Consider the following 10887-nt stretch of genomic DNA (forward strand, 5'->3'; position numbering starts at 1 on the left):
CAAAAAAAAAAAAAAAAAAATTATGATGACATTTTTTACATTTAAAATATATGTAGGGAATGTCCTTCAGAAAGATTATAAAGAAAAATATAAAATAATGTCTCATTTACTAATGTCTCATTTACTCATGCCATATAATGGTATAATACATTTTTAAATGAAATGGCTATGTATAAAATGTCATCTTAATGTAGAGAATGTCCTTGAGAAAGTTTAGAAAGAAATAATGGGTCTCATTTACTAATAATTGCATGGATTATTCGTATTCATACATACAGAAGAACTTAGCAGTTCTCACATCTGATGAAATTTATTTTAAATGAAATATCTATGCATAAAATGTTTACATGTTTTAAAGGCAACACTTATATGCGTGGTTTCAATTGTTCCTATATTTGTTCATAAATAAAAAAAAAATTTGAAACTTGGATGAATTATGATTTTTTTTCGTGAAAATGTTCATACACAGATTTCACACACAAATTTTGTTAGTAAATGAGACCCCCTGTCTTTTTTATTCACACAGAATAGGACACATTTTCCCCTTGTATGAATTGCTAAAACCTGCTAGTTTTAATTATCATAATAAACACAAGAGACAAGTGACATCCCGGAAAGTGAGGTTAAAAAAAGACATTTAGGTGATAATTGAGAAAATGTATTTTTTTTCTACAGGAGGTATTGTTTGTCACTCTTTCTGCTTCACCTAAGTTACTGCAAGTGATTGCATAGTTTTGTGTACGCTTGGATATTACCGAAACCAAAAAACCTGCAATACCTGAACACGTCGGCGCACACACACAATCTCTCTCCATGGCAACACATCCTCTGTGTCCTATAAGCCTGGGGTCCGGCGTATCCTTCAACCTCCATCGGCTGACCAGACACGGCTTTGGAGGAGACCAGGTAGTTTAAGCACAGAAAGCACACAAAAAAGAAAGTGTTGCTCTCTAGTACATAAAACCCATCCTGTCTGACTCCTGGCAGCCAGTACGCAAACAACGAGAGAGCAAATCTCACCCCGAGAGAGTGTCAGGGCTCACTCTGTGTGAAAACCAAATACACTCTGGGCTATCACACGAAATAAATGAGCAATTCGAACATACAGTGTTTGAATACAAATACATCGGCCGGCGTCCCCGAAAGCTGTTCAAATCGGACCTGCCCAGAAACAAACAGGCCTAACACACAATAACGAAAGGAAGGAGAGAAAAAAAAAAAAATCACGAAACAGAGTGTAAGAAGAATTAGATTAGAAAAAGCTAATGCACAGCAAGGTTTTTTTAAACACCTTTTAAAGGATTTGCAAGATAAGCCTGGTCTCCACGCATGGCCCCTTAAGGATGTTGAAATCGATGGATGAAGGAAGCTTTACTGAAGGCTATGAGGAACGGAAATGTTATTTAAAGACGGCGGCGTGTGGAATGATGAATATGAAATAGCTTCATATATTTTCACTGCTGCCATCAAAGACAAAGCAAATCTCTCATATCGCATTCACTCACGCCTGTCGCAATAATCATATCTAAATAATACCACAACCAGGACAGGCATATGCACAAGCAGGGATGCGGTCGGTGTGGTTAAGTGCTAAATAAGCATTTTATGGGGAACGTTGTTACTGAGATTCATGGATTACTGCTCTCATGTGAGGGTCATAAAACAACATCTAGCTGACAATCTAAATCCACATTGATCTATATTTTCAACATATTAATGTCATTCAGAATTATTTTTATACTGGAATCATCATCTAAATCTGTAAAATGATTCCAACGTATTAAAAGCATATCCTGACAAGCTTAATATTAGATATTCTAAACCCGTGTTTCTGTACTGGCGGCTCACAACCCAAAAACCAGTCACAGGCCTGTTAGTTGCGAACCTCAAAAGAATAAACAAGGCTAATTGCCGCGATAGATGGTGTTGACGGTGATACCGTTGTTAAGCCGCAACACCGGTTAAGTCACTTGCCCACCGCGTCACCGACCCCCACCGTCGTTTTGATTTTTTATAGTAATAAAAATCATTTAGTTCAGTAAAAGAACAGACACTACAATTAAAAACTGAACGCGGCTGCTCAATGCAGCGTGCCGGACGACAGTCGCATCACAAAAAAAGCGCCTGTTTGGCAATATTTTGGATTTTGAAAAGCCTGTTGACTTTTGCCGTTTATCTAACAAGATTTTGGAAGTTTTTTTAAACATTTGTTTCTTATTTAATTAGTTCCACATTGTTTGCTGATTTTTACTTTATTTAAACTTTGTGTCATTTATTTATTTTAGTTGACATCAATGTGTATGCCGTGCCTCCAAGCTTTCTTACTCGTTTAGCTAATAAACGTTCTACGTTTCTTATTTATTTGGTTATATATTATACATGTTTACTTAGCCTATTTCCAGTTTTGGATACCTATTTAAACTTTATGTAAGTTATTTGTTATTTTATATTAGGCGGCTTGCCCTATAGCATAGTGTATTTTTATTTGTTTTGTTAATAAAAGTTATGTTTTATATATAGGCTAAAGTGAGTTTGACGTTGTATTTTGTTGTTGCATTCAAGCAATTGACGCCGAACTGCCGCTAATTCGAAAGTGAAAATAAAATGCCAACGGCGCTTTTACAAGCTATTTAAAAGCGAAGGAAAGCGAGAAAAAGTGGGAACGCCCCCGCGGTGATACCGATATTACCGGTGTTGTCACACGTGGATTAACCGGTGGGAAAATTTCCTCACCGTCACAACCCTAGCTACTAACCATAGAATGCTAAAAACAAAATAAGTAGGCTTATTAATATGTTTACAGTGTCAAGAAAATGCTTCCCACATCTTCTGCCGTTGACATCAGAAGCCGTGCATCAAACCAAAATCTACAATATTTTTGGAGCAAAATCATCTGTCACTGGGTAGCAGCTATCCAAATAAGACAGATGCCAACATGACATGCTCCCGTCCTCAAAACCCATCGAGAAAACCACAAAAAGCAAAAGAAAATACTGACTCCATTCACTTGCAGTACGGTTTGTGTAAAACAAACGTTGAAAACATTAAGCCATTCAAAAGTCACGTTTAGAAACCAAAATTTGTCATGTTAATATTTGCCATTTAAACAACAGTAAATAAGGACTTTTTGGTATGATAAACCATTTTAGTACTGTGTTAGGTCGTCATGTGCAATGTAAAATCTGGGCCCTGTAGCAAAATAATAATAAAAAAGACATTTAAAAAATAATGTGCATGCATAATAATAATAAAAAGTTTTAGCATTAGATTTAATATTATTATTGCAAAGCTACTGATTTCACAGTATTAGAAGTCTTCGTGTCAGTAGTTCTCGCTCGTGGGCATTGTTAATTGATTTGTGGCCCACATAGCAGTGCGGTGCTCGTTTTCCAGGCAGGAGGTATTTATGGAGATGTGCTTGTGCTGTCAGCTCTCATAGCCTGTAATATTATTACTCTGATCATCTGATAACTGCTCGCAGCACAATCACAAGTGGGCAGGCAGATCAGATGAGTCCGCTAGCAGGGTATGCCAGAAACAAGGACCTAAAATATCTATTTTTCACTTTAATGTGACGGACAAAAGTATAATTAACACATTGAACTATACAGCAGTGATGAAATAACAACAAAGCATCTGATGCATGAATTATTAAACCTCAAAATGAATTAAATCATTCCCTAATTTTCAAAATCGAAGCTACACAAGTAGAACTGAAAGATAACGGTAAATATTTTATTATGTTTTATTTTATTTTATTTTAATATATAATATGACACACTTCCATGCAAATGTTTAGGGTCGATACGATTTTTTTTTTTTATGTTACTGAAAGATCTCTTTTATACTCGCAAAGGCTGATCAAAAATACAGTAAAACGCCTCAGGTTACGTATGTAACCCTAGTTCCTCGAGGGAAAGAGGAACTGTAATATTGTACAATGCTACTACAATATAAACCAGTTATTTTAAAATGTAATGTATTCAGTATTCAGTGTCACATGATCCTTCAGAAATCATTCTAATATGCTGATTTGCGGTTTTAGAAAAATATATTATTATTATTATTAACAATATTAAAATGGATGTTGTGCTGCTTGATCTATTTTGTGGAAACCATGCATTTTATTTTTAATTCGCTTGATGAATAAAAAGTGCAAAAGAAACAGAAACAGACAGTTTGTGCGATAACTTAAGTAGCTTTTGATCAATTGAAAGCATCCTTGCTTTTTTCAAAAACAAAACTTTCTTACCCCAAAGTTCTGAACAATAACGTATATAAAGAAACATATGATTAAGGGTCAACGGTCATCACATATGGTGATTTGAATTTAATATCACAGCCTGAATGGTTAAAAATGCACATTTAAATGCTGAATCTCATTTCAAACAATATAAACCAAAAATTTCATTCAATTTAATATTATCTTATTAAGAATAAAATGACCTAAATGACTATGTTGGCCACATAGCATCTACCACTATTGTTGTATAATGATTTTTAAATAATGAAGCTCCAGATTGTTCATCCTGTCCCGTGAATGTTACAGACACGGTCTCACCTCAATTAGACGGTTATCTCAGCAGCTCATGTGTGGTATTGAGACATTTCCGCATAGAATCTTTTTTTTTTTTTTTATTCTCACTCAGTGAACTTTAAGCAGAAATTCAAGAGGCAAGTCTCAAAAGCCAAGAGGGCCTATTAAGAGATAATTACTAATTATGCTAATTTGTAAAGTTGTGCTATTTCTTTCTTTTGGTCATTTTATCGACAGTCCCTCTGGAGGAAGCCGAAACCGTTCAGAGTTAATATCTTTTTTTTTTCTCCCCTCCCCAGCCAAACGCACTGTAGAGGACGCCGTGTCCTAAACCACGGAATATTTCACGCTTAATCATGGAAGTGTGTGTGAATTGAAACGCTGCCGTCACACAGGTCTCTGGTTGCCGCTGGTGACGACCTTCATTAACTTCTTAAATGCTAGAGGTGTTATACTGGCGTTCACCAAAAAAAAATCCTTATCACCACTGTGCACAAAGAGGAGAGTGTAATGAAGTATAGGGCTTGGGACAAAAATTGTGTTTACATCTGATTACGGCTAAATACGTTTCCTTTTCCGGTACAACCGATTTGGGGTGTCTGGATTATGTCTGAGCTAAATCTTCATACTCAATCCAATCATACATATTTATTTTGCATATAATAAAATAATAAAGACTGTGTAAATATGCTCTTATTAACTGTTCTATGCAGTTTAATTAAAGACACCTCAGATTGCTTCAATCACGAATATGATATAGGATGTGCGATGACAAATAATGAACAATTCTAACAAAATAACGGCGAGAAAGGCTGCATAACTACTTTCTAAACTGGCCTATGGGGAATATGTGCCTCATTCGAGAACTGTTTGAGTCTCTGCTGGCCCTCTGACCGCATCGGCACAACCGCTCGACCTTCTGGAGCTCGAAATGTCTGTGGCAATTACTTCACCGATTTGACAACATGTCGGTCAACATCCACACACATCAGGACACACTGTTAGACATACCCAAAAGTAGCAGCAGATACATTCATGCACAATATGATACCAACGCAAGGCTGTTACATCCATTTAAATAAACCAAACAAAATACAGGATTTCAGCTTTCAGTCAAATACTCTGTCACAGAAATCACAATATACGTGTAACAAAAGTACACTTTTGCATGCTTTTAAAGAGTACTTATATAAAAACAAATATACTTAAGTGTGAACTGTTTGTTAACACTTAAGTTTATGTCAGTTGCAATTAAATTAAAATGCATTATAGTTTAAATTCATATTAAAAGCAATTAGCTGAAATTTAAAGTTTTTATTTTATTTTATAGGACTTAAGCACAATTTCAGAATTACTTTTATTGTCTTTGAAATCTGCTTAAAGTGTATTGCTGAATTTACTGACAAACACATATGGAAAATTCATACTATAATACAAATATACAAACATATGATGTGTGGTGTATATATAGCATAAATTGTATTTCACACACACACACACACATAAAAATATATAACTCATTTTTACAGATGAATTAGCAAATTAGTACATTTGAAATTTTTTAATATATTAACTCTAAATGTAATAACGAATAACACACTGCAGTTTAAATGTGCTTTAGCAGGTTAATAAACATATAAAATAAGTGTACTTCTTTAAATCATGACAGAAGATTATTAAAACAATGATTAACAATATTTCAAAAGTGCATTTTTTTTAAATGTGTACTAAATTTGTCTTAAACATAAATAAGTGTACTTAAGTAAACCTAAGCGGCCTTTTACTTAATTAAAATTACGCTATCTGCAAGTAATTTTTTTTTTTACATATACTTTTAAGATCTGAAGTACATTAAAAGTGCACATTCTATTAAGCAAACTTATTTTTATTTCTAATGGTAGGTAGGGTTTCACTACACTCTTCCCAAAAGATTTGGGGGTAAATAACTGGGCCGTGGTTAATTCACACCGGAGCCAATTAACAGAACGACCCCCTCCATATAAGCCACAGCGGGGCAGTCACACACTTCAGCATCCACTAACCTTTAACAAGTTTAGAACTAAATGTAGTTCTTCTGCACCAATGTATTGACTCATCCAACACTGTATTATTTAATACTTCTCATATGCTGCGCCAATACGGTTTGCTTTTGACCTGTTTACCTTGAACTTATCAGCAAACAACTATACAATACCTCAACACACACTTTCTTGTTCAAAAGAATTTGAGTACCAAATATGTGAGGTTAAAAAAAGCACATACTTGATGATAGCAATAAGAGAAACTGTCCCAGTTTTGAGGACTAATCTCTATTGTTTGTATGTGTGCTACCTCAGTAACCTCTGCTAACATTACCGCTACGCTACAATGGCGCGCAAAACAACCACATCAGGAGCAAAATCTTCTTATGTGCGTTTGAATACACATTGGTTTTAATGCACTGGACGTTCTGTAATAATCTGAAGCATTTGCTGAGGATTAGACCGTCAAATGCCATGTCGATATAATCCCGGAACGGCGCCCATTTGCCAGGAAGACAATAAAATGAATTGTTTCGGCTTTCAGAAAAATGAGCATTTGTTAGAACGAGACACGGTATTATGTTTTCATCTCCATTATGAGAGATTAGATGGGAGATGTTAAAACAATCTGCTGACATTATCTGGTTTTATGTGATTAATTGTGTCTGAATTCCCCCGAGTAAAGTATATTGTCCCAGTGGAAATGAAAATCTTTTATTATAATGATGATGAAAAAGATAAAGATGATTGTGAAAATCTGGCGGTCTAAATAATCTGACCAGTACGTACACTTTCTAGCATGTTTTTCTACATTCCTAGTTCCTACTCTTCTGTCCAGCACCATCATTTCCCATTAGCTCAGCTGATAAATTAGCCCTTCGAACACACACACACACACACACACACACACACACACACTCACATTCTTACGCACTCCTCTAATGTTTATATGCAATGCTTAATGTTGTGTGACCAATTCTGTCATTTCCATTATGTAAATATATTTGCCTCGATGTTACACTACAACTATTGTCTACGTTCTCACGATTGCTTGGGTTATTAATACTCTGGGTTACAGGTCAGACCGCAGTTGTGGACAGACATCAGTGTGTGTATTGCACAACGCTAATGATACTTCATGAAATGACTCCACCAGAATAATTCCATCACAATGTCCTCGAAAGCAAAACCAGGAACAATGAGACGGATCTGCAGTCTCATGTTGCCTAACCACTGTATTCAACATTTACATAAAAAAATCATCATGATTTATTTACAACCCTTGTTCACACGTTTGACAGTTTTGCAAAACCATGCAATGCAGACGTTAATAAACTCCAAGCAAATCCGTGTCCGTTTGCCAGCGAAGGCACACAGACAGACTGACCGCGAGCAACGTGGCTGATCAATGCCGCGCTATCAGCCCATCCAGCCCACGGCCCGTGCCTCTCTCGGGTCACACGATGAGCAGTGACGGGGTGAGACGCAGCACAAAACCTGTCACAGCAGACACAGAGGTGTTTCTGGACCTCCCCACCATCACACACCTCCATTTATTACCAGCCACCAAAGTAAGATGAGAAGCAAGTGTGCCCGCTGTCATTCAATCCTATTATGCTGCACTGTTCTCAATACATTATGATGACATTTCAGAGCTGATAATGGAAATAGAACTGGTGCAACTAATTTCCCTAAAAATTCCTGCTTCTACACACATGGAAACAAAAAAAGAAAAGAAAATAGCGAAAGCTAAAATTTTAATAATAATAATCTCTGTGTTGAGTGTAATTGTTTAAAAACATATATTAAATTGTTTAAACAAAAGAGCCATGTTATACATGCAAGTAATTTAGAGTACTTTAATATATTCTATACTACGTTTGTAGCTTCTGGACTATACTAGACCTATTAGGAATATAATAACAGTGCCACTGCTCAGTTATCCAAGGAGCGCCAATCGATTACCTTGAGGGACTATTTCTATATGATCTGACCGTTAAAATACCTTTTGTTGGTGTAAACTAATTAGGTGGATTCTGTCATGTTTAAATAATACTTAAATGAAAGCAAGTAATTAATATTAACTAGTTTTTTGAGGGGCTTTTTACAGTGAAAACGTGCTGTTGTTACCTTAGGTGCTATTTCTACTCGATCTGACCTTTGAAAAGGACTTTCATTTTGTCATGTAAACTCATGTTGGCAAGTTCACTCAGACATATTAATAATAAATGCAGATGTTACTGCATAAAGTGCATTTTTGGTTATCAGTTTATGGTGTATACTGTAACTTCACATAATTTCCATATAAAGCTTGGTAGCTGGAAGTTTGTTTGCCACAGATCATTTTATTTACTGATATTTTGTACTATAGCAGTTTAATATTTAATGTGCTAAAAAGGCAAACAATTCGAACACACCTGAGAATTAAGTTGCCTAAAATTTAAAGTAAAATCAAATCAAGTATAATCATACAGTATAACCTGCTGTGAAGTTCATAGCACTTTGAATTTAATAAATAATGAAGAAAAGCAAATGTAAAGGTTTTTGAGAAATTGGAGTAAAAATTATATAGATGAAAATAAATATTCTGTTACAGCCATGAAAACATTTTGACAGTTGACATATAATCACAGTTTAAACTGTAGAATGTTTTGTTGTAACATTTACATTTATGATTTAATTTGTCTACATTTAGGTTCCAGATGCAAAGTCATTTTAAAAGGTCAGATTAGGTAGAAATAACACCTTAAGGAATAACAAACCCCATTTATGTCTTCACTGTGCCTGGTCATAGTTACAGTTTATTTAAATTCCCCAAAACTACAAAAATCCCATAAATGCGCATTTAATGGTCACGAGAGACTGAAAACGTGGTATAACATTACAATCGCAGGAGGTCAAATCTTATATTTGAGGTTAGGACAAGGACAGATATCAGTACTGTAAATACTGGATGCACAGACGGAGAAATAAACGGCGCGAGCGTGAATCAGTGCGCAGCTGAAGCGAGCTGGCATATGTTTACACAAACTTGACAGAGGAACGATTGTGACGCGACCGACGCGCATCAAACACAAACCCGCGTACTGACATCCAGACTGCGCAGTTGCGCGGAGATGATCGCCACTTAACGCTGCGTATTCCAGGCTTTGTGAGGGAAAGCGTTCAACTACGACTGAAAGAAACTTTACCTTTTCGCTTGGACCTCCTCCTCCTCCTTCTCTTGAACTTGCATTTGACCTGGCTGCTGGAGACCGATGCCATGGTGCTCAGATTTTGGCGAACTTGCCCTGCTTGATGTTTCTGAAGTTGCCGTGCTGCAGTTGCGCACGCGAAACGCTCCGGGTATATCAGCTGCGTCTTATTCCGCCTCACACTCTTCTAATAAGCTCTCGGTAACAAGCTAAAAGTGCTGCTCGCCTGTCTGACCGTATTTGGAGCGCAGCGTCCTCCACCCGCGCTTGGAGCTCCTGCGCCTCTCTGCGCTTTTTGGCACCAACCACTTTGAATCCAATCATGCAGGACGTGTGTCTATTTGCTGCTGCAGATTCTAATTAGAGCCAATCATGAGAGTCCTTGCGCTCTGACATCACGACCAATGACACACCCCTCATCCCATCCCATCCCATGCGGGCGTGCGAACTCAGCCTTCATCTCTGAATGAGTGATGATGGCACTGATGCGCGCCGATGAGAGGACAGACAGGAGGTGAGATGTGGCTGGGACAGCAAAAGTTGCAGATTTACAGCACACAGTGAGGCTCAAAAGTTTGAGAAAATTAGTGAAAATGTTTCTGTTCAGCCAATAAAATACAAATGTTTCAATTAGAAATCATGTGATTAGCTTAGAAATGTGAGAATTTCTCCGTTTTGCTTTAAATAACCACAGCATTTGGACAAGTTTGTGCCAACCTGATGATTCATGTTATCCAGCAGCTTGAATATTCTTCTAATTTCATGATTAATATGCTAATCATTAAATCATGTGATAATGTAAATCATTTCATGAAAGTTATTTTAAAGTGGCACTGTGCAAATCTAGCTTTTTATTTTGGGGGTCGCCATGATGGCTGAGACTATTATTGTCAATTAGCAGTTCCAAAAAAATAAAACAAATAACTAAAATTAATAAATAATAATATTAATAGTAATAATTCAAATTGAAGTCTATTATATTCAGAAAGGTTCACATTTACTCAGGCCATCCAGAATGTAGAGTAGATGAGTTTGTTTCTTCATCAGATTTGGAGAAATTTGGAGAAACATTACATCACTTGTTCACCAATGGATGCTCTGCAGTGAATGGGTGCCGTCAGAATGAGAGTCCAAA

At 36.3% G+C, this 10887-nt stretch overlaps 1 protein-coding gene across 1 annotated transcript in view; it reads right to left on the reverse strand.

Annotated features, from left to right (window-relative positions):
• The window catches only part of LOC107687536 (double-stranded RNA-specific editase B2-like), a 177251-nt gene extending 167047 nt beyond the window's left edge, over nucleotides 1-10204 (reverse strand). Inside the window, exon 1 of the mRNA XM_016484913.1 lies at nucleotides 9750-10204. Coding sequence (XP_016340399.1) covers nucleotides 9750-9822 — 73 coding nt within the window. The 5' untranslated portion in view covers nucleotides 9823-10204. The remainder of the gene's footprint in view (nucleotides 1-9749) is intronic.
• Nucleotides 10205-10887: the final 683 nt, after the last annotated feature.

This window comes from Sinocyclocheilus anshuiensis, unplaced genomic scaffold, assembly GCF_001515605.1.
Source record: "Sinocyclocheilus anshuiensis isolate Anshui unplaced genomic scaffold, SAMN03320099.WGS_v1.1 scaffold870, whole genome shotgun sequence".
Classification (NCBI taxonomy): Eukaryota; Metazoa; Chordata; class Actinopteri; order Cypriniformes; family Cyprinidae; genus Sinocyclocheilus; species Sinocyclocheilus anshuiensis.